The sequence below is a fragment of the Hippopotamus amphibius genome, chromosome 4, assembly GCF_030028045.1.
Source record: "Hippopotamus amphibius kiboko isolate mHipAmp2 chromosome 4, mHipAmp2.hap2, whole genome shotgun sequence".
Taxonomy (NCBI): Eukaryota; Metazoa; Chordata; class Mammalia; order Artiodactyla; family Hippopotamidae; genus Hippopotamus; species Hippopotamus amphibius.
Window position 1 is genome coordinate 111,601,314 of NC_080189.1, and position 23,250 is coordinate 111,624,563.

The following is a 23,250-nucleotide window of genomic DNA, read 5'->3' on the forward strand; positions in this document are numbered from 1 at the left end:
TTGTAGAGATACTAGTCAGGTTGGATTAAGGTCCACTCTAATGGCCTCATTTAACTTAACTTCCTCTTTAAAGACCTTATGTGCGAATACAGTCCCATTCTGAGGTACCAGGCTTAGGGCTGCAGCGTATGAGTTTCAGGGGAACACAGTTCGGTGCACACCTGTAATGTCTTCAGGGTTTACCCACGTTGAGGTGTGCTTCCTTTACCTCCTTCCTTCTCATGGCCGAGGAACGTTCCATCGTGTGGATGGAGCACATTTTGCCTTTCTGTTCACCTCTTGATGGACACTTGGACCTTTCGCTCTCGTGAAGAATGCTGCTACACCCACTGCCTTTTTTACATAAAGGGGTCCCTGGCATTGGGGGATGGGTGGCAGAGGAGGGCCAGTAGGATGTGTTCACTGTCTCCAGAGAGCTGTGCTAAGTGTCTGGGTGCAGATTCATGGTCCAGCCTTCTGCGTCAGGGCAGCGGTGCCCCTCCTCAAGCTGGTAACAGGTATTTGACAAGCAGCTGTGTTCCTGTGAGCTTACCTCGGGGCAATGAAGGGCTGCTGGGCTGTTTGAGTCTTTACTGGATGTAATCACTGTCCACGTGTTTGCACACTGTCCCCGGCATCTGTCTGGCCTCTTTATCCACCATGAGTAATGGCTGAGTGGTAGCTTTCTTACTGATGAGGAAACAGCCAGAACTATCAACAAGAATAATTCCAGAGTAGTCTAACTTCACCTCAGTTTATCTAGTGATGTACTCTGAAACTCTTTCACCTACTGAAAGTCACGCAGCCCTTTTCTTATGGCAGAGGTGGGTTTTCGCCTGTTCGTTTTCCATCTGTGATTTGGGAGAGAGTGTCATGCAGGTCCTAGAAGACCCTCAGACAGGAGACACCTACGGTGGCTTAGGGGTTAGCAGCTGCCATGGTTTTCCTGCTCCACAGTGAGTTTACCCAGAGCTGCTACATCAGTTTATCTGCGTCTTTTTTCCTTCTTTCCTTCTTTCTTTCTCTCTTTCTTCCTTCCTTTCTTTCTCTTTCTTTCTTTCTTTCTTTCTTTCTTTCTTTCTTTCTTTCTTTCTTTCTTTCTTTCTTTCTTTCTTTCTTTCTTTCTTTCTTCCTTTCTTCCTTTCTTCCTTTCTTTCTTTTTCTTTTTCTTTCTTTCTTTCTTTCTTTCTTTCTTTCTTTCTTTCTTTCTTTCTTTCTTTCTTTCTCTTTCTTTTTCTTTCTTTTTTCTTTCTTTCTTCCTTCCTTCCTTCCATTTCTTTTTCTTTCTCTCTCTCTCTATCTCTTTCTTTCTTTAAATAAATAAATTTATGTATTTATTTATTGGCTGTGTTGGGTCCTCGTTGCTGCGTGCGGGCACTCTCCAGTCTCGGAGAGCAGGGGCTACTCTTCATTGCAGTGCACAGGCTTCTCACTGCAGTGGCTTCTCATGTTGTGGAGCAAAGCCTCTAGGCACATGGGATTCAGCAGTTGTGGCACGTGGGCTCAGTAGTTGTGGCTCTCGGGCTCTAGAGCACAGGCTCAATGGTTGTGGCACACAGGCTCAGCTGCTCCTCGGCATGTGGAATCCTCCCAGACCAGGGCCCGAACCCATGTCTCCTGCATTAGCAGGTGGACTCCTAACCACTGCGCCACCAGGGAAGCCCTATCTGGGTCTTTCTACACTTCCAGATTGTTCCTTCAATCTCTCTGTTTTGTGTTTGTGTCCATAAAATATTGTCCTTGGGAAACTTTTCTGGCAAGAAACAAAGCCACAAGTATTCTAGGGCCTATTTCCATGCTTACAACGAAAAGAAACCAGGTTGGTGTCAGAGAGAAACGGGTGGCTGGCCCTGTCTGTGTGGGGTCCCTGTGGCCCAGCGTCTGGTCCAGATTTTCCTCTTTAGAAGCTGGATCTTTAGCAGTGCAACCAGAGATGGTCAAGCCTGGGGAGACCAAGTCACAAACCAGACTGGTGAGAGAGTGGTATTTAAACCAGGTGGTCCACTTGGTATGTTTCTAGGAGGGTCACCGCTGCTGTCGGAATAGAACACTGGGGACTGCTGGCCAGTGGGTTGTCTGCGAAGGTAAGCAGGGGTTAGAGGATCCTGTGCCTGGCAGGCAGAGAAAGGAGCCCGTGGGTCCCTGTCACGGCTGCCGCAGAGCCAAGGCAGCCTGATGCATGAGCTTCTCAGCCAAGGACCCATTCATTTAGCCTCGGTGCAGACAGCAGCTCGTCTCAGGATCTGAGGCCTTGGCTACACTGTGTAGTGTGGCTGTGGGTCCCAGCGTCCAGTTATGGGTTCCAGCACCTGATCTTCTCCTGCCCCACCCCCGCCTCTTGTTTTCAGGCCTTGGAGAGGAATTTTCTAGAATAAAGGTTTCTGGCCTGGCCTCCTCTTCTAGTTTCATAGGATAAATGCCATCTGCGGGAGGAGTGGAAGAGAAACTGTCTCCACACAGGGGCCTGTCTCTTGAGCTCCCCTTGACCCCATCTTCCTTAAAACCCCGATGAGATTCTGGGCCTAATGGTTATTTCAAGATCCCAAGACTGTTGCCTGCTTGTTATAACCTTTTCTTAACATCGTAACCAGAGGCCAGTCTTTTTTTCTTCTTTCTTTTCTTTTTTTTTTTTGCCATGGTGGCACGCGGGATCTTAGTTCCCGAACCAGGGGCCGAACCCATGCCTCCTGCATTGGGAGCGCAGAGTCTTAACCTCTGGACCACCAGGGAAGTCCTCAGAGGCCAGTCTTTAACCAAGCATGTGTCCCGTGAACCAGTGTTGACAGGTACCTGCCACCAGCCCGGCTCTGTTCTCACCCCTGGGGATGGAAACAGCCGTGAATACGAAGAAGGTCCCTCCCATCCTCCTGTTCATCCTCCTCGGTGGTCTTTGGGGACTTCCGCTTTCTCAGAACAGGAACCAGTTGTCCTGATGGTCCCCAAGGTGCCCCCTGACTGCCCCCTCTGCCTCTCCCCTGGTCCTCTCTGTGCCACCCGCCCGCCTGGCCCTTCCCCGGATCCAGATCCCACCCCAGCGCTTTCATCTGTGTGTCTCCACTTGGACGCCTCTTACTCCAGATACCTGGAAGGGCGACCGAAGGGGCAGGAGACAAAATGGAATGTGGACCATCTCGCCAGCTTGTTGCAGCACGACGTGTTGAAGGGACGGTATCTGGGCTACGTGAGGGTAACTAGGACCTAGTGCTGCTGTTAGCTCCTCCTGTTTCTTCTCACAACTGGAAAATCTTAAGCCACGGTTGTCTCCTATGGGCCAGCGCTGCCCGGTAGCCACAGCGATGTCATACTGTTGACAGCCTGGCCGTAGAGATGTATTATCAACGACAGAAATTTGAAGCTTATCGAAGAATTTGACTAGTGTTCAAGAAATAGGCTCTTGCTTTTCTTCTTTCCCTTTACGAATCGATTAGGACATCTTAAAACCTTTGAGAAGTACACAAAAATCCCAAGGCCACCTCCACCTCTTTTTAAAAATTTTTTAATGCTGACTCATAAAGTAATAATTTCTTTTTAAATCGGCTCTGCTGTGGTGGTGACTGTGAGCTTTCTCTGCCTCACGAGGGGAGGCTGTCCCGGTGTGAGGGCTGGGACCTTTTGGGAGGATGGCTCTCTGTCTTCATACGCGAAGGAGCACTTTCCATTGTAGGTTCATTTGAAAGTTTAGTTATTAATCTTCATAATTGTTTCTTAAGACAATTTTTATTTCCTCATTATATCCAAATACTAAGTAATTTAGACATTGTCATAGAAACCACTTGGATCCAAAGTTTTGTTATTGGCATTGTTATTGAGAAGGAAACGGAATGTTCCAGTTGGAAAGTAATTTAATTGGGTGACACTTGAAAGAATACCAGCCTAGCCGGAGATCTTGCTTTTGATTCCTTGACTTATTAGCTATGTGATTACAGGGAAGTAATGTAGTATTTCTGAGCCTCAGTTTCATTAACTCTAAGGAAAAAAAGGTAGGTGCACGTGTGTGTGTGTGAGAGAGAGAGAGAGAGTGTGTGTGTGTGGGACACTATGAAATTCAAAAACAAATTTATAATTCTGACAAGGACCACATCTCACTTGACTTTGCAGCCCCCGGGACAGCTGGCTTTCAGTGAATACGTGTTCAGTGTGGGAAGAGATGAGAGATACTGACTTTTAGTTCCATGTGTGCTCTTGGGCTTAGCAAAGAAATGCTGAAGGCCAATGAGATGGATATGAAATTCCCAGTCTATCTGCCCCAATTACATGCAGACTTTTCTTATTCTCCCTACCTGGACTTTACCCAGAGCCTGCATTCAGCATAATCTTACCCAACACCTCTCTCTTAGTTCCCTACTTGTATTCTAATTTGTGTACATTTCCCCCTCTGGTCTTCAATTACAAGCTATTGGGCGTGGGAGCTCTTTCTTTGTCATACTTGGCGTGAGATGGAGCACGGAGCACCTTGATGACAGCTGTTTGATTACCTGCTTCCCTTCCTGGCTGGACCCGAGGTCGTTGTGGTTCCGGTGCAGCCTGTTCTGTGCAGTGTCTGACGCGCAGCTGCTTGTGTGTCTCTATTAAATCTACCAGAAGATGGACAGTGAGCTCCCCTCCAGGAAAGACAGGCTGAGCGTGGCCGTCTGGGGCCCTCAGCTGAATTCTGCATGTGTCTCCTCCTTATTTTGTGTCGTGCATGCAAATTGGTGACAAAGATTGCAAACCCACTGATATTCTCCTTAAGATCTACGCAAAGCCCAGAAACAGAATCATTCCCCACCCCCCGCCAAAGTAAAACACAGCTTGATTCCATTTTTCCCCAGGTGCAGGATTCGTGTAAATTCTGTTTGTGTGTGTGTGTCATTTGCAAGAAGCAAAGGTGTTAGGAACACATGCAAATCACTGCAGAGTTCTTGACTACCTTTCTGACAGTGCCCTCCTCCCTCAGTGCCTGGGTCTATACCATCTATGCTTTTCTTCTTTTTTTCTCCAGAATTTCAGCAAACTGAGCTATCAACCAAGTTAAAATTTTGGCTGTTTAAAAACTTTTTCTTTTGAAATACAAGAAGTTACAAAATAGTACACAGAGTCCCGTGAACCCTTCACCCAGCTTCCTCTGATGGTGACATCTTCTATGACTGTAATAAAATATCAAAACCAGGAAACTGAGGCTGGTACAAGACTTGTTAACTAGACTACAAAGTATCTGAGTTTTTAAAAGCACACATATTTTGTAGTCACAAAGGAATACTTTTAAACACAAATAACATAGGGTGAGGAGGTGGACAGGGAGGGCACAATACTCTCAAAGCAGGAGCCCCCTGCGGTGCTGGATGTGAAACACCCAGGGGCAGTTTTCAGAGCCGTGGTCCCCAGGTCAGGGGTGTGCCCCCAGAAGAGGAAAGGCCTGAAGGAAGTGGAGGAACTCCGCCTAGGCAGAAGAAAAGGAAACTTGCTGGTTCAGTAGGACTTCAGTTGTTTCACGCAGAGTCAGGCCGTGGTCACATGTAACTGTCCTTATACCCTCATCATGAGATAGGTAAGTCCCCTCATTGGGAGAAAAGTATATATGACATTTGTAGAAAAATAATGATTTTTTAAAAAAACATAGACTTTACTTTTTAGAGCAGTTTTAGGTTCACAGCAACACTGAGAGGAAAGTATGAAGATTTCCCATACATCCCCCTGCCCTGCCCTGTCACCAACATCACGTACCAGATGGTACAGTTTTATCAGGGGTGAACCTGCAAGGACCACATTATCACCACCCAAAGTCCACAGTTTACCGTGGGCTCACTCTTGGTGCTGTATGTTTAGTGGGTTTGGACAGACGCATAAAGACATGTGTCCATCATTGTAGGATCAAACAGAGCAGTTAAACTGCCCTCAGAATCCTCGGGGCTCCACCTCTTCATCCCTTTCTTCCCTAACCCCTGGCAACCATTCATCTTTTTACTGTAGTTGTACCTTTTCCAGAACGTCATAGAGTTGGAATCATACAGTCTGTAGCCTTTTCAGATTGGCTACTTCCACGTGGTAACATGCACTTCCCGTTCCCCCACGTCTTTATCAAGGTTGACAGCTCATTTCTCTCTGGCCTTGAACAACATCCCATTGTCTGGAGGCATCACGGTTTATTTTTCACCTACTGATGGACATCTTGGCCGCATCCACGTTTTGGTGATTGTGAATAACGCCGCTATAAACCTCCGTGTGCAGGTTTTAAATGGGGTTTTCAACTTGCCGATGTGGCATGGTGTGGACTGTGTCTGTGTTTCCATTCACGTCTGAGTGATATTTTATTAAAAAAAAAAAAAGTGGCCCTCTCCCCTGTCTTTGGATGGGTGGTGAGGTAACGGCTTGTTTCAGTCTTTTATTGGGTGTCTCTCTTCACCCTCTGAGACTCGGGATTGTTTGCAGGAGCAAATGATGACACTTTGGGTCTAATTAGTAACTTCTGATTGCTCTCACCTGCTGAGGCTTGTTCTGTCTCCTCTCACTGGGGAGGAGGTGGGTTCCAGCATGGTTTCAATGTTTAAATCTGGCTTTTGCTGAGGTTACAGCGGCATTAGGGAGCAGGGACAGAGTGAGATGACCTTGGCCCCTTGGCCGGCAGAGGGAACTGAGAAAAGAGAGGTCGTGAAGAAAACCCAGCCCCACCATCCTTTCTTAGGCTGGACCTAGCTAAGGAATTCTCTATAAATAAGCACCACACCAGGCACTACCTTGCAAGAAGGGCTTTTTCTGCTCTTTCCTGCCAGACCCGCTCAGCTGTTCTGGGTGAGACGGTCTGAGTCACAGTGTGCTCTGTCCCTCATTAGGGCGCCACTCAGCACCCCGGGGTCAGGCTGGGGGTCATCACAAGTCCCTTGGGAGCCACCCGCTGTCAAGTAGGGGGAAGAGGTTCCTAACTGGCTGTGTTCCTTGACCTTTGGTCTAGTTCTAACTCCTCTAATCTCTAAACTTTCCTTTAAAAGGATGACTAGATTATCTGGAAGATTCCTCGAGCCTTTTAATAATACCTAGGACCACAGGTCGTAGAATCCCCCACACCCAATATTTGGAGCTGTCCCGTCTGTAAAAATATCATCGTATTAGAAGAATTTCTCTGCTGCCTTTTCTGAAGGACGGCATTCTGATCGCAGGATGGGGGTGGGGGTGGAGGTTGGTCAAAGCCCTGGATACTTGGGTGTAGATGAGGTCATTAGCAGAAGGTGGATGACAGAACCAGTAAGCACTGAACCAGTATGTTCCTAGAGTTCAGATGCAGTTGGGTTGTTTGTAAATGGCACTGCAGTGAAGCAGTGTTATCGTCCAGAAGGATGGTACCCTAATGTACCACACTTGAGGGTTGGCAGGGCCACACCAGTTCTAGCTGCCCCACCCCCCTTTATTTTAAAGTGTGAATTTGTCCTAATCCCCCACTCATTCCCAGTTCGTTTGCACTTAGATATCAGAAGTGGGAGGGGGATAACGTGAAATTTCCATGTGCTGGCCCCCCACCCCCCGCCCCGTCAGGTGCAGGAGCTGATGAGGGAGACCTTAGTCTCTGCTCTGCAGTCAGGACGCCTAAGGCCCCGGGGGTCATTGACACCCAGGCAGGGAAGGCGCCAGGTCTGGACGTGGAGTGTGAATGCTTAGCTAGAAGCTCCGAGGAACATCAACGGCCTCTGCCCTCAGAGCTGGACCCTGGTCAGACACATCACCCAGGTGACACGATTGAAGATGTGCCTTCGCTGGTGTGGCCCACTCTCCCCCTGAGCTGAAACCCACAGCTGTGCAAGCTTGGAGGGTGGAAGAATGCCACGCTCATCCCTTGCCCTGTCCTTCAGTGTGTGCAGAAAAATCAGTGGGCAAGTAGCAGGCATGCGCGGACACCGGGTCCTCCAGGAGAGACAAGTGTGCAAGCATGTAGGGTGCAGCAGCACCCCGGCCCCAGCGAGACTTTCCCAGCTGCGGTGCAGGCCCTCCCTCCCTCCCTCGCTGCTATTTTCCACTTTGAAGCAGACCACTCTTATTTCAGGAGTGGGGTGGGATTCTCCCTGGAAGCTCTAGGGTGTCATCTCTGGCATTTGCTCCCCGTGCAGAAAAACAAGTCCAAAAGCAACGTGCTCGAGTTTCTGAACAGCTGCCCAAGCTCCGAAACCAGACAGTCAGCAAAGCAGTGGGAGGGAGGAGAGCAGGGACTCCGGAGAGGGAGGTGGGGGTGGGGGCTCCCAGGGTGGGGGCGGAGAGGGGGAGGTCAAGGACACTCTTTAGGTGGGCGACGCTCGTTCCTGGGCTGGGATGCAGGGAAAGTGGGGGGTGCCTGGGCGAGTAGGGTGCCCAGAGTGGGGCTTGGGGCGCGCCGGAGGGCGGAGGGCAGGGGAAGAGGTCGAGGGTACCGCCCTGGGCGGGCTGGGGGGCGGGGAAAGCGAGGATGCTTGGGCGTGGGGGTCCGGGAGCGAGGGGAGGGGGTCGAGGGTGCCCACCCGGTGGGCAGCGCTGGACGCACTGCAACCCTGCGCGGACTGGGGGAGGGGAACGCCTGGACTGAGGGAGTGCCCGGGGAGGGGTTGGGCTGGGGGGTGGTTTGGGGCACGGGCCCGGCAGGCGACGCTGGGCGCTCCCCACCTCTGGGAGGGCTGAGGTGCGGAGAAGGGGGAGGCCCGGCGGGGCGGGGCGGAGCGGGCGGGCGCAGCTTGACGGCTGCCAGGGAGCGGGCGCCGGCCCAGCAGAGCCATGCGGTACGTGAGCGACGTGTGGCAGCCTCTGCGCAGGCTGTTCCGCGGCGGTGTGGGTTTGAGCGAGCGCCGCCTCCTTCCAATCACCGCGCAGCCCCGCGTGAGGGATGCACCTCTGCAGGGCAGGGCAGGGCAGGGCTGCGCTGCGCGCCGAGGCATCGCGTGCCAGAGTCACATCCATGCAATGCCCTGTGCGGGCGGCAGCCCCCGCTCAAAACACCCCGGGTGTTCACCGGGCGGCCGCCGGCCTGACTACACGACTGCCACATGTCGTCAGATGGTGCAACGCTGCAGGGACCGGCGATGCAGAAGACCCACATGACACATACACCAAAAACTGGCGAGGAGGAGACGCAGTAGGGCTGCGCCGCTTGCATGGCAAAAGTTTTAGGGGTTTGCACAATCAAGGTGCCCCCTCCCAATAGTTATCCGGGGCTTGCAGTCGGGTAGTGAATTGCAGGTCAGAATAGGATCTCGTTTTATTTACTCTTCTGCTCGGAGAGATAAAGGTATATCAAAATACTGTAAATGATGACCGTGAAAACCAAGATGCCACGTTCCATTATGGTCCGCCCTCCGGGTCTGCCCCGCCCCCTCCTCATACTCAGCGTCCGGCACCCGGGGGTTCCAGATCTTGTGGGCTGGCTGCTGGAGGAGCAATGTTCAACACAAGTGTTTCTAAGGAATTCAGGAAATTGGGCGGGGTGAGGATGAAGGACGAGGGAAACCCCTCCCCCTTCCCCCCTCCTCGCGGGTGGCGGCGGCCACGGTGGGTGAGACTCACAGGTGTTATTAGGGAGCAGCTTCGGCAAGGAGTGACCCACAGGCGCTCTCAGCATCCTCCCTTTGGCTTTCCTCTAGGGTGGCAGAGACAGACCCCACCCCCAGTCCTCCCTGGCTTCTCTCCAACCTTTAATCTTGTCTTCTTGACTGTGCCTGACCCGGAGCGCGAGTTAAAAATGCAGAGTATGGGGGTCCCATTCCCAGAGAGGCAGAGTCAGTAGGATGCACTAAGCATCCCAGATGCTTCGGCTGCGGGGCTTCACGGACCACAGTGGACGGTGCTGTTTCTTTCCTCCCAGCGCAGTGGAGATGATTATTCTGGGAAGCTGTGCAGGTCGTTTTTAGGGGATGATAGAAGGAGGCTCACGGAGTGGCACCTTCAGCCAGGGCTGATTTAGGGCGTTATCCGAGGGACCCGAGAGGTCGCGCGCGCCGATGTCGCCGGGCTGCAGGGGGCGCCAGCAGGCTGTCTCCTGGCTGGGCCACCCTCCTTCCACGTGAAAGGGGGATGGAGCCTGAGGAATGCGTCCCCGCCCCGGGGCTGACGTGTGCGTCCTGCCGGCCCTGATTCTTAAAAGCCAGGGCGGAGCGCCGGGCATCCCAGCAGAGCCGGAGAGGAGGCGAGCGGGCGGGTACCGCGGCGAACTCGAGCCGGCGCACGGGGACCGCGGCTGTCACTGCGCTCCGAGCAGCCTCGGGGCTGCCCGAGTGGACGAGTCTAGCCCTGCGGGAGCTGCGGGTGCAGCCCCAGCCCCTCGCCCCTCTCGCAGCGCTCGGGGAGCCTCACGCTCCGGGCGAGCGTCCGTGATTTAGCACAAAGCACGTTTCCAAAAAGCCGCGCTCTCGCGCACGCACCCTCTCCCTGCTTTGTTTCGGGGGTCGCCGGGCCGCTTTCCTCCCCAAGTCTGAATTCTGCAGAAGGGGCGGAGGGCCGCCGAGTCTCGGCTGGGAAGATGCCCTTGGAGCTGACTCAGAGCCGGGTGCAGAAGATCTGGATCCCGGTCGACCACCGCCCCTCGCTACCCAGATGTGAGTGCAGACGCGCGCGGGGCCGGGCTGCCGGGGAGGGCGCGCCGCGGGGACAGCGAGGCCATTGTGTGGCGGGCGCCGGCCGGGCGCTTTTGTGCCGGCTCCCCTCCTCCGGCGCGCTCTGGCGGGCCGGGCGCCGCCCTCCACGCCGTCCCCGTGGCCCGGCCCGGGCGCCCCCTGCTCCTCCCCGCGGGCCTCGGCGCGGGGCGGGGACGGCGCGGGCGCTGCGCCTCCCCTGGCCGGCGTCGGGGGCGCTGTGGCCCGGCCCGCGGTCTCCGCGGGGCTCCGCTCGGCTCGTGCCGGGAGCGCAGAGGGACCCGGAAACGGCGAGCGCGCGGGGCGGGAAGCGCGGGCGCGGTGGAGAGCCTCCGCCTCGGGGACGCATGCAGGCGTGTCCCCCGGCCCGGGCCCCCCTCCCGGGCGCCCGCCGCGTCTCCTCGGGCCTCAGCCCCCTTTCTCAGTCCATCGCTACCTCCCCTCCTCTCTCTCTCCCCTCCTTCCCTCCCTCCTTTTTACCTCTTTCCATTTCTTTCCTCCCTATATATTTCTCGCAACCTCTCCATATTCCCACCGCCTCTCACTCGATGTTTCTATGTGTTTCTCGCTCTTTATATATGTCCTGTTTTTCTCTCTCTTTTTAAAAATACTTATTTACTTATTTGGCTGCACCGTGTCTTAGTTGCAGCAGGTGGGATCTAGTTCCCTGTCCAGGGATGGAACCCGGGCCCCCTGCATCGGGAGCGTGGAGTCTTAACCGCTGGACCACCAGGGAAGTCCTCACCTGTTTTTCTCTTCTCCGTTCTATGAATTTCTACTCTCCTCTCTCTAGTTCTCTTCCTTTACCTCTGTCTTCTCTCTCCTTACTGCTGTCTATCTCCCCCCTCTCTCTCTTCCTCTCTCGGCTCCCACCTCTAACTCCTGTGCTCGGGTGACAAGAGAGCTGTCTGGAACCAAGCCTTTGTTCAGGTTTTGGGGGGGTCTGCGGATGGGTGACTGCACAGTTGGCAGCACTTCCCATGTGTGCGAGCGCACGCGCACACACACACACACACACACACACACACACACACTCACTGGCCTCAGAGCTTGCCGGCAGTTCACCTCCCCACCCTGTCCGTGGTGGCTCAAATGCTTTGGGAAGGTTTACCTTGGGCTCTGTCCCCAGCCAGGGAGAGAGCCACCTCTTAAAAGGGTGGTTCCAGTGGTTTGAAGTTGACACCACTCCTCCAGGGAACCCTCCCAGGAGCCGATCAGGTGGACAGGCTGAGACAGTGGTGAGTGTTTTGCCCCAGGTCAGGTGAGGTTGCACAGGCTCCTGGGTGCAAACTCTCCAGGTGGCTTCTAGGCATCCACCTAGTGCTAGGTGGCCTGCTGGCTTTCTCTGCTGCCACCTTTCTCAGGGGATAGTCACCAAGGCCACGGTGACAGCTCCTCTCCCCCGACTTTGTCCAGGTGTGAATTACTTCCCCATCCCCAGACCTGCCCCAGGAGGTGGGGCAAGCTGGCCCTGGGGTGCTCCTAGGTCATCCTGGTGATGGGGACCTGGCAAAGTGCTCCCCACACTGGGAGGAGGGTGCTTCTTCCACCAACTTGACCCCTCAGGTCCAGCTGGCCACAGAAGCCTTAAGGACAACTAGGTGTCTTTGCAAGGATATAGGTGTCTTGTTCCCCAGCCCTTTCAGGTGTGCTCTCTAATAAATAGCTCGTGGTCTGGTTGTATTTCTGCAAAACCTATTGGTAGTGAGGAATGCCCGCCTGAAAACCCAAGGATATGGTGAGATGCAGAAACAGCCCCACCCTTTTTGACTTTTGAATAAAAGATATTTATGGAGCACTTGGTAAACTGTAAGGGTTCATACAAATATAGGTTGGTTCTCTAAACGCCTGTATGTGTGTGTGTACACACGTACAAATGCACACAAACATTTACTCATTCCCTGGGGTTCATGGTAGGGTGAGGACTGGGAGGTCCGGCCGGGGTGGGGAGGGGGCACTGAGATAGGCCGGCACCCGCTGAGCCGTGTGATTATGAGAGACACAAGTGTGCAGCCATGCTTTTCCTCCAGGCGTCAGAGACCCATCCATTAGAATATATCTGGCTGCACGTCTCACACGCAGATGAGAGATTTGCTTGAAAATCCCTGTCGGAACAATTCACAGCTTGAGGTGGGGGCGGGGGGGGGGGGCTTGCTAAAGCTGATGGATTAAGGCTGCTGTCTCCACCCCCTCCTGGAATCCCTGTGTGTGGAGGCCGTGGGGTTACATTTTTTCTTATAAAAATATCTGTGCCCTGGATATTTATTGCTTGCATGGCATTATTTTAAGTGGCAGTGTCTTTCTCGGTTTATATAGTCATATTTGTCTCGCATCCAATAGCGAAGAGAGGGTATCTCTTCTTGGCGTCTTTCCTAATTCCCTGCCCCTCCCCCCTTCTTTCATGGCATTTGGAACATTGGATGGATTTTCTCTGTCCTGAACCTGTTCCCATCTTTCTAAGTGCTGTCTTCGTTGGGGGTCTACAGCAGACTCCTGAGATGTGTTAACTACAAGAGGGCATGGGAAACATGACTGCTGATGTATAAAGAACAGTAAAACAACCACAGAAAGGCCCAGATTTATTCATTCGGTGGTATTTCCGTCTCTGAAGCACATCAGTTGGGGGGCCCGGTTGCTACACCTTCACGGTGGTAAATGCTTCTTACAAAACCTGCAGCTTCCTTCAAGTGCAGACTGTAACTCAGGGAGACTTACCGACTTGGTGAATCAGCTAAATGGACAAAGAGGTGAATTCTCGACTGGCAAGAGCTGGTGATCCTTTCTGTTTCTCATCACAGAAAGCTGACAGCTCTGTGTGCAGGTCTGGACTTTTTATCGTTTTTCTGCTCAGAACCCGGTTTCCTCATCTGGAAAGCAGCTTACGTACTGTCTGCTGAGAAAAGGGTTTCATCTCAGCAGAGGCTTAGCTCCACTGATGGTTTTCCAGCTGAAAGAGGGAAGGTAGGGAAACCTTCCAGAGAAATTCTGACCTTGGTGGCCACTGTAATTTACAGTGGTGATTCTCAGCCCTGGCTTCACATTAAAATCATTTTGAGGAGACTTTGGAAAAAAATCCATGCTGGTACCCCACACCAAGTTAGAATTGCTGCAGGGGGGACCCGGGCATCCTGATTTTTAAAAGCTTCTTAGGTTCAGCCACTGGTTGAGAACCACTAATTGAGGAAGGAGCGCTTGAAGGATTTCCGGTAAGAAAGACCAAGGTGAGCCCCAGGTCTGTCCTTCATCGCCTTGCAGGGGGACCTCCTTCACTCGTGGGTCCTAGGTCCCTCGTGTCTGGGATGATGGAGACTTAATGGCTGATGGAGGCCATCATAGCCAGCATCGTGGACATATTACCTTGTGGTTAATGCTCCCGAGAACCTTTATGATGCGTCCCTGCACTTCACAGAAAGGGAAAACTGAGGCACTGAGAGATCGAGTAACTTGTCCACAGCCCGAGGAAGCCCCTAGCTTTGAACTCTGCTTGGCTGCAGACCCTCTCAGCTGCCTTGCTCTTGTGTCGTCAACTGATTCACACTAACGCCCATCCCTCGCTCCCTGGCGGAGAGCTTGCAGGTGGGGAGGGCTGTTTGCTGCACAGAGATGAGGCGCGAGTTAAAATGTGCGTGCAAAGCAATGAGTGAATCTGGCATCCACCACATAGTCCAGAAGAGCTTTGGAAAGAGGTTTTGCTGAGCTGGGGTCTCCCCACCCCGCAGAGCCTCTGTCCACCCCACTGGGGCAAACTCACTTAGATGTTGATTTTTTTTTTTTTAAGATATTTTTGATGTGGACCAATTTAAAAGTCTTTATTAAATTTGTTACAATATTGCTTCTGTTTTATGTTCTGGTTTTTTGGCCGTGAGGCATGTGGGATCTTAGCTCCCTGACTAGGGATCGAACCTGCCCCTCCTGCATTGGAAGGCGAAGTCCTAACCACTGGACCGCCAGGGAAGTCCCTAGATGTTGATTCTTAACACGGATCAAGCAGACTCTCTGGGCTGATGTGATCTCAGGAGAGGGTTTGTGTCCAGGGTACCACAGTCAAGTGTCCACCGTGGCTTTGCAGGCCTGCCTCCGTTCTCCCAGGGCCAATCGCATGGACCTGTACCCCAGAGAGCCCTTCTTGGGCGGTGGCCTCACCACCGGGTCACAGCAGGGCTTTCTGTGCAACATGTGGTTTGCCTTTGCGTGGCACGGCGGGGGGAGGGGGAGCAGGTTGCCATGGTTTCTGTAGACACAGGGCCGTGGAACTTTCATGGGGCCTTCCTGAGCACTGGCCCCGTCTACATCTGCAGCTCGGCCGTCGGTCTTCCATTAGTTCCATCGAAACTTGGTGTTAAAACTTGACTTACCTATTTGTAGGAAAGAGCACCAGTGACGTGGCATCTTTTTGAGGTTAACATTTCGGAGCGCCTCTGGGTAGAAGGAAGCTTGCAGGAGGAGCAGCAGCAAAGTGTCTTCCATCGGTTTCTTTTATTTTCTGAGCCTGCATTGTGGTGTCAGTACCGTGGGCCATCCTGCCTGCTTGAGGCAGTGAGTTACAAGAATCAGAGGTTAGCAGCTCAGTGGGGGAGCAGGGCTGGAACCTGTGAATGCAGCTTCTGTCCAGGGGCTTCAGACGATTGCTTCTTTACCCCCTCTAACCTCTTGTATCCCTTACAAGTACTTTTGGGAAACTCTTGTGTTAAACTCTGTAATCCCTGTGCTGTTGGGGAGGACAAAGAAAAGGCAGAGCTCCAGGGAAGAAGGTGTGAGAGGTGGTAGGGTTAAAAAGATCTGCAGAGAAGAAGAAACTGAGAGTCAGAGAGGAACTGAGACAGAGGCACGTGCTGATAGGACCATGAAGACACTTGAGATGTGTTGTGAGTTTAAAAAAAGAGGGGGCAGGAATTAAGAAGAGTAAGACCTGAAGGTGCAGCCACAAGGGTTTGTGGTTTCCTCTGTCTCTCGGGGACCTCTGGCCGGGGTGGGGGGCAGCGGCAGCCACCTTTGGCCGTCCCTCCCGCGGCTCTTTGAATCTCATGCAAGAAGCCAAAGGAAGAGAGGAATCCCTTCTGCTTTGCCAGACAAAGGAGAGATGGTTTATTTGGCTTTGAGATTCAACTTGAGTTTTTGGCTTCAGATATTTACTCTGCCGTGTCTTTATGGGTTTTTTCTCCCTCCCAAAGTGTCTACTGCCAGAGGAGATTTGCACATACGATTAGTGGATATAGGAGTAATCCCCGATTTGATAAGTCAGTCAGCCTCTGTCTCTGCTTCCTTGGCATGAGCCCAACAAACGTATTGCATGCATGTGCACAGCTGAGAGTGTGTGTGTGTGTGTCCTTCTCTGTGTGTGTCCGGATGCTCTCGGGAGCAGAGGCACGGTGGGGACATCAGATAAGACCGGGGGAAACCGGTGGCTTGGGGGAAGGCTTAGCAGAATGAGTGCTGTTTCCAGGCACAAGCGAGGACACTTTCACTTTCTCTTGTGTCACCTGCAGCTGCCAGAGTGATATGTGGCCGCCGGGGCTGCTCTTCCCCACCCGCGTGCGCACATAGGGCAGGGAAATGGCCTCTGTTTGCTAGGAACCTGTTTGTTCCCGGACACTGGCAGCTGGGGAATCCCAGCCAAGGGTTTTTGTGGCTCCGGAGTGTGTCCTGGCCTCTGATGGCCTTTCTCCTCCTCCTCCTCCTCCTCCTCCTCGCTCTGCATGGAGAAGGTCACTGATGGTCTAGAAACGTGAAAGGAGACACAGCTCCCGTGTGCAGTGCTTGCCGCCTCTGTGTCCCCAGGAGGCAGACTCTGGAACAGCATGGCCGGTGTTTGGACACGTGACCTCAGTTTGCCCACCAGGTGCAGCATTATGGGGCTGTGCTGGGGCGTCCAGCTTAGGAGGAGGTATCTCCTCAAGCCTGTGCTGTCAGTGGCCTGGTGGCCCTCCCTCCCTCCCATCTGCCAGGCGGCGAGCGGGCAGGTGGCTGGTGTGTGGCTCCTGTGGGCGGCCCCAGGCTCGAGGGCACGCTTGTCACCAGGATGGTGGAGAATCTCAGAGGCAAGACACCAGCCAGGGAAACGCTGCACCTGAAATGTCCAGAACAGGGTTCTTTGGGCTGCTTTCTTCACACCCAGTGAAAACCTCTTTCCCTGGTGTTTTGTTGAGATTCTGAGGAACATGGGACAGTGGTTCGCAGCAAAGCCAGGCGGGGTTCACAGGCAAGACCCTCTGGATTTCCGGGGGCCCTGCCTGGAGCCCGTGTGACCTGGCGACAGTCCGAACTTGGAAGGGGAGGAGCAGGAAAGGGCAGGGGAGACTCAGGGACGTTTGCACTTGTGGGGGTCAGCCTTCTGGGTCCCTGACCTACTTCCATTTGATACACTCTTACTTGTGAAAATTGCCTTTTAAAAATTACTTATTTTAGGAAGGCCATGCAGACCTCGTGAGTGGCGGTGCGGAAATTGACAATTGGCTTCTGTCTGTAATTCGGCCACCGGTGCCCCACCCCCCAGGGCTCCTACCTGCCACCTCGATTTACATGTTGTGTTGCGTCTGAAACAGCCTCTCCTACTGATAACCTCATCCTTGTTGGTGCTGGGGGGTGTCCCTTCCTTACACCCCCAGGGGTGCTTTCCCTTTGGGGTTAGTCATTGGTTCCTGACTGGGTTTTGGGCCCTCAGGTGTCAGGTTAGGAATTTGGGGTCCCTGCCACACAGACCTCAAAGCAAGAGGGAGCTGTGTGACCGAGGGTTCTGGCCATCAGGGGCCCAGTCCTGCTGGATTTTAAAATGCAGGGGCTTCGAGGTGGGAATGAAGGACACGTTTCCATGGAATTTTTTTTTTTGGCCGCGCTGCATGGCATGCGGGATCTAATTCCCTGACCAGGGATTGAACCCATGTCCCCTGCACTGGGAGCAGGGAGTCTTAACAGCTGGACCGCCGGGGGAGTCCCCCATGGAATTCTTTCAGCTGCCGTGGGCCCCGCTGGCTGCCTTATTCACGGCCCTCTCTGTGTTGCTGTCCCCAGCCTGTGGGCCGAAGCTCACCAACTCCCCCACGGTGATCGTCATGGTGGGCCTGCCTGCCCGGGGGAAGACCTACATCTCCAAGAAGCTGACCCGCTACCTCAACTGGATTGGTGTCCCCACGAAAGGTGAGGCTGCGCCCCAGGCCGGGGCCCTCACGCTGAGGGCACCCTCCGTGACCACCCCCCGCCCCCCCCACTGAAAAAAAAAATGAATGGCCCTTCCCTCTCCAGCTGCTGGGACTCTTTTTGCAGGGCCATCTGGGGGGGGCTGTCCCTGGAGTGGGGGGACACACCCACTGTCCTGTATACACACCCTGCTAGGTACAGGGTTGGGGGAGGTCTCTTCTCACTGGCTGCTCTCTGGTTCCCACTGCCCTGCATCCTGCCCAGCTCAGCCCTCACCTTCTCCAAGAAGCCTTCCCTGACCACCGCAGTCTATGCAGATCTTTTCCTTTAAACTTCCCAAGCCCTTGTTTGTTTTTTGTTTTTATCTTTTGGCCACACCGCGTGGCATGTGGGATCTTAGTTCCCTGACCAGGGATCGAACCCACGCCCTCTGCATTGGAAGCGCAGAGTCTCAGCCACTGGACCGCCAGGGAAGTCCCTCCAAGCCCTTATTTGTGACATTGCTCCACTGTCCGTCATAAAGTGCTCTGTACGGTTGATTATATTTTTGCAAATCTCCACTTGGTCTTCCCACCTACATGCGGGATGTCAAACATGGGGCACTGATTTTTCACATTTGTTTCCCCACCCCCACCCCGAGCGCAGCACAGTGCCTCCTGTGTTAAGCGCCTGGTCAGCACCCAGTGCCCACCCTGGGCATGGGCTGCTGGTCCTCAGAGTGGCTGCTGTGGATCCGGCCACGCGTGTGAATCCTCCCTCCCCACCACCCTCGCTGCAGGGATTCATGGCCCTGATTTTCACTAGACGTGTGGCTGTCACCGGCTCTCAGGCTCAGCCTCCAGCCCCAGGCTGGCTGGCATGGCCCCTGCAGGCTGGGCCGTGGGAGGCCACCCTGCAGAAGTAGGGCCTGGGTCTAGGGGAGCCCAGCCTTCCAGGCTGAGCAGTGCTGGTGCAGGACGTGGAGCCCACGGTCTGGTTTCCCGGTCTTGTCCAAATCTTATTCGAGTCTTTTGCCGACTTGGTTTCCTTTTTTGGAAAGAGTGATCCTGGCCATGAGAGGCCCTTCCTGGTGGTCAGCGTGGTCAGCTAAGCAGCCTTTCTTTTCCATCCAGTGTTCAATGTGGGCGAGTACCGCCGGGAGGCCGTGAAGCAGTACAGCTCCTACAACTTCTTCCGCCCCGACAACGAGGAGGCCATGAAAGTCCGCAAGTGAGGCCCGGGCTGCGGGGGGCGCGGTGGGGGTGGGGGGGCCCTGCAGCGGCAGGTTGGGTGATGAGAGGGAGGCAGCTGGCCAGCCCGCCCCTCCCTGTGTATCAGCACGAGCCTCTCGGCCTCTGAGCCGCGCCGCCTTCATCTGCTCCCAGATGGTCTGATCTCACTGATGTGATACGACCAACAACATCTCATTAGGAACGAACAAAATCATCTTCCTCGAAAATCATCTGTTTATGTTGGAAAAGGATTTTCTTTTCAGCCCAAAGTGACCAGGGAATCCAAGTGTGACAGCTGCACTTTAGAATCACTCGGAAGCTGGGCACAGCCCGGTGCCAGCCCCGCCCAGATGGGTGCAGTGGGCACTTGTGGGCAGGACCTGGTCACCTGAGTTTTGGAAGCTCCCAGGGGATTTCAGGGCGCAGCCGACCCGAGGCCGCGTCCCAGGGGCTGCAGCCATGTGTGGGGGGCTCCGACTGGGAGCCTCGGGCTGGCGGTCCCGCCCGCCTGAGCAGTTTCACGGTAGAATCACAGGTCCCCCAGCTCGTTGGGCTGAGTTGGGGCTGCCTGCACGTCCCCCTCCGATGGCCCGGCTCTGATGCGCCCGTGCTCTTTCTGTGTGTTGCAGGCAGTGTGCGCTGGCTGCCTTGAGAGACGTCAAAAGTTACCTGATGAAGGAAGGGGGCCAGATTGCAGTAAGTCTGGGTATAAGCCCTGTCTCCGATCCCGCAGCGGGCCAGTGCCCTGGGGGGAGGGGACTGTAGACAGAGCCGTGCGGGGACACCTCCAGTGGGGACGGGTGTCTGGCCTGAGCGGTGAGAGAAACGGGGCGAGGGCCGCACGGGGACCTGGGGGGAAGGTGGTGGGCGGGGAGGACCCGAGAGCACAGCCAGCCGGGCGTGGGGCGGCGGCAGCCGTGGGGGCCCGTGTCCGCTCCTCGTGCCCCCTCCCCCGCGTGTTGCTGTGGTGCGTTTCCTTTAAGGACTATTTCCACCCCACCCCTCCCCTTCTGTCCCTGAGTGCGGGAGGCAGTGGGGGGCCTGGGAGGGTGAGGTCTCTCCTGGAGCCCCCGAAGTGACAGGCCTGACCTCTAGTGGTTTGGTAAACACTGTTCCGCTCACACTGGCCTCTCTTCACTGCCCTTTTTTCTCCCTGCCAGGTTTTCGACGCCACCAATACTACTAGAGAGAGGAGACACATGATCGTTCATTTTGCCAAAGAAAATGATTTCAAGGTGAGCCCGATTTCTTGTCTCGCCCCGGAGCGCTCAGGAGCAGGGAAGCCCCGCAGAGACTGGCTGGTTCCTGTGTCTGGAGCACCTGTGCTCCCTGCTCGGGCCTCCCCCTCCCGCTGCCCGGGCTTTGCTGCCTACAGATCAGGCCTTCCTGGTCGGGGCTCTTAGGGGTTACAGTGACTAGGGACGGGGAGCATCCCTCTGTTGGGGGAGAGGGTGAAGGACTCGGGACTGGTTCTTTTTTCCTGTATTTGGGGATTTATGAGTGGGGTCCTTCCTGCTCCAATGTGGTGGTGACCTCATAGTGGTACCAAAGGTGGCCGTTTGTGTTACCACGTTTGTTGTTTCCTAGCGTTTCTGTCTTGCTTCCTCCCAGGTGTTTTTCATTGAGTCTGTGTGCGATGACCCTACAGTTGTGGCCTCCAACATCATGGTAAGACCCGCTCTAGTGTGGCAATCTGAGAAAAGTGGGGGGACCAGGTCGCCCGAGAGAAGCTGTGGGACCCTGAGAATGAGCTGGCTCTCCCAGCTGGTTGTTGATTTTGTCCGAGGATGGGTAAGGGGGTCAGAAGTGGAAGTGGTATTTAACTTAGAAGCACGTTCTGTGACCTGGACTGGCTTTATCAAGGTCCTTTCAGACGGTCGGCAGAAAGCAGTCTCTGTAGCACGTAAGAGAGAAATCGGGGGACCTTGAATGGTTTCTGTGGGTGGCAGTAGCTTGGCAGCTGGGGGTGGTGGGGCTGCTTGGGGCAAAGAGCAGCTCATCCCTCCAGATGGGAAAGGAGGCGGCAGGCTGGTCTGTTGCTGTAAAAGCCCCTGGTAGGTAAGGATGATTGTGTACTGACAAAAGCCCATAGGACTCAGCAGACGGAAGGCAGAATTCCCAAATTTGGAAGAATGCTCCTCTCTCTGTACCAAGGGGAGGTTGCCCGGGTAAATTGAAGCTAATTGGCAGCTTAATTTGATGAATTATTAAATTTTACTTGGCAGCAATAGATCATAAACAGAGACGGGTTACTATGAAGATTTCACCGCAAGTCCCCTTCTCCTGTTGTAGATAATTTTCTCTCTAGCTTAAATACATCAGAGTGAGACATTACCTATAAACAAAAGCTGGTCCGACCCTTCTACAGGGAACGCTAGGGTTTGGCCACGTACACGTGTGCATCCTTTAAAGGGATGTTGGCAGTTCATTAGCTTTTGGTGTTGAGCCTTTTCTCCAAGGCAGTGGGAATGTTTACATGCATTTCTCAGAAATGAGTTCATATTTCAGGAAGGGCTATTGAAATGGTAGAAAGTCAGTCCAGATTGGTTTCAGTGGCCCCAAAGGAAGAGGCTCAAAGTAAGAGGACATGGAAGTCGCCGTGCTCTGAACAAAGGGTGTTGCTGGTATTTCTCTGGTTTGGTTCTCCCGTTTCCAGTTGGTAGGGAAGCCAAGTGCAGCTGCAAATCATTTTCCCCCGTGAGCTATCGCCGCTCACTTGGCCAGAAGCTCACCATCTATCTCGTCCTCTGTGAACCCACGGATCCATTTGCCCTGACCCTCCGTGTTCAGAAATCTCTTTCTGTGCTGAAGCCTCAAAGCAGCTTTGCAGTTCTCAGGCCTTTCTGTTGTGCCTTTTTATGCAAGAGGCTGTGGTGGAGAAAAAGATTTGTGAACTGAGAGTTTTTTGTTTTTTTTTAACTGTGCTAAAATATGCATAATAGAAAAGGTACCATTTTAACTGTTTCTAAGTGTTTGGTTCCGTGACGCTCACACACTCACATTGTTGGAAACCCACCCCCACCATCCACCTCCAGAACTTTTTCATCTTCCTGGGCAGAGACCCTGCCCCCGTGAAACACGAACTCCCCACTGAACCTGGGTGTTTGCAGCGTGCCTGCCCCCCTCTCATGGCTGTGGTCGTTGTTGAGGACGAGAGAGCACATGCATTAACAAATTCTGGGTTTCCCTGGAATCTGCCAGGTTGCTCAGGCCTGTTGTGCGGTTATAGGGGGCGGCAGGCCCGAGGGGCATTTCTCCTCTGTCTCTGTCCCACGAGAGCAGGCCTTGGACAGGACCGGGCACATGGTCCAGGTAGAGAAGCCGGGAATAAGTGTGTGCGCCCCCGCCCATGGGCAGTGGAGGAAGAATCCTGCCTGGCACGTGGGGCTAGGGCGTCGCCAGCACCTCCCGGGGCACCTTTGCTTCCAGACAGCTTCCTTTTGGTGGGGTGGGCGCTGCAGGTGCTTATGGGGAACTCCGTTGCATTGAAGGCCGAGCTGTCTGGTGGTGACCTGGCTCCTGGACTGATTCTGAATCAGGCCCCATTCACAGGGGTTCGTTAGAGCCCTCGTGGGTTTCCTGTCCCTGCCCGTCCAGACTGTGAGGCTCTATCCACCACAGGCGCCCTCCCCACAGAACCATCGGGTTCTGACTCAGTGCTCCGCTGTCTCTCTTCTTTTTCTCTTAAAACGCTGGGTAGGGCCATCGTCATTCTGAGCCCGTCCGTGCTTTTCCCCTTTTGCAAGCCCCAAATCCTGCTTCATTCTAAGCAGAAAGCCTTCCAGCGTGATTCATCAGCTGCCTCTTTGTGGTGTTACAGGAAGTGAAAATCTCCAGCCCAGATTACAAAGACTGCAACTCAGCAGAAGCCATGGACGATTTCATGAAGAGAATTAATTGCTATGAAGCCAGCTACCAGCCTCTCGACCCCGATAAATGTGACAGGTAATTCCTAAGAGGTGACCGTCGAAACTGCCAGCTTTAGGGCTTTGGAGATTATTCTCGATGTTCCCGTGAAGCGTCTGCTCCTGGATACGTTTATAAACTCTCTTCTAAAATATCTCTTTAAGAAACCCTTGGTGATGTATGCGGTGTAACTATTGTAGACACTATGTACAAGTGTGGAAAGTGAACATCTGAGCCCCCTCCCGCTGCTGTCCTTTGATCTTTCTCTTATTTTCTTTCCCATCCTCTCGCTTCTCTCTCCCCGGCCTCTGGGAGGCCAGCCTGCCTCTCCAACACTCACTCTGCTGCGGGAGCGGCACACTCAGACCCCTGACTCTCAGGAAAGAGGGTTTGATCTGTGCCCCCAGGCGCGGACGCTGTGGGTCATTTGGGGCTGAGTCTCCGCAGCGGGGCTGGGGGCG

At 53.9% G+C, this 23,250-nt stretch overlaps 1 protein-coding gene across 3 annotated transcripts in view; it reads left to right on the top strand.

Moving 5' to 3' along the window:
- Positions 1 to 23,250, top strand: part of PFKFB3 (6-phosphofructo-2-kinase/fructose-2,6-biphosphatase 3) — an 82,712-nt gene that overhangs the window by 46,772 nt on the left and 12,690 nt on the right. The window contains exons 1-8 of one of the 3 annotated variants that reach the window (XM_057730724.1): positions 10,396 to 10,502; positions 13,390 to 13,499; positions 17,547 to 17,672; positions 18,785 to 18,881; positions 19,513 to 19,579; positions 20,044 to 20,118; positions 20,495 to 20,551; positions 22,704 to 22,828. In XM_057730724.1, the coding sequence (XP_057586707.1) occupies positions 17,588 to 17,672; positions 18,785 to 18,881; positions 19,513 to 19,579; positions 20,044 to 20,118; positions 20,495 to 20,551; positions 22,704 to 22,828 (506 nt within the window). In that variant the 5' untranslated portion in view covers positions 10,396 to 10,502; positions 13,390 to 13,499; positions 17,547 to 17,587. Of the gene's footprint in view, positions 1 to 10,078; positions 10,503 to 13,389; positions 13,500 to 17,546; positions 17,673 to 18,784; positions 18,882 to 19,512; positions 19,580 to 20,043; positions 20,119 to 20,494; positions 20,552 to 22,703; positions 22,829 to 23,250 lie in introns of those variants that run through there. The other 2 variants (XM_057730722.1, XM_057730723.1) reach the window with 2 other exon arrangements.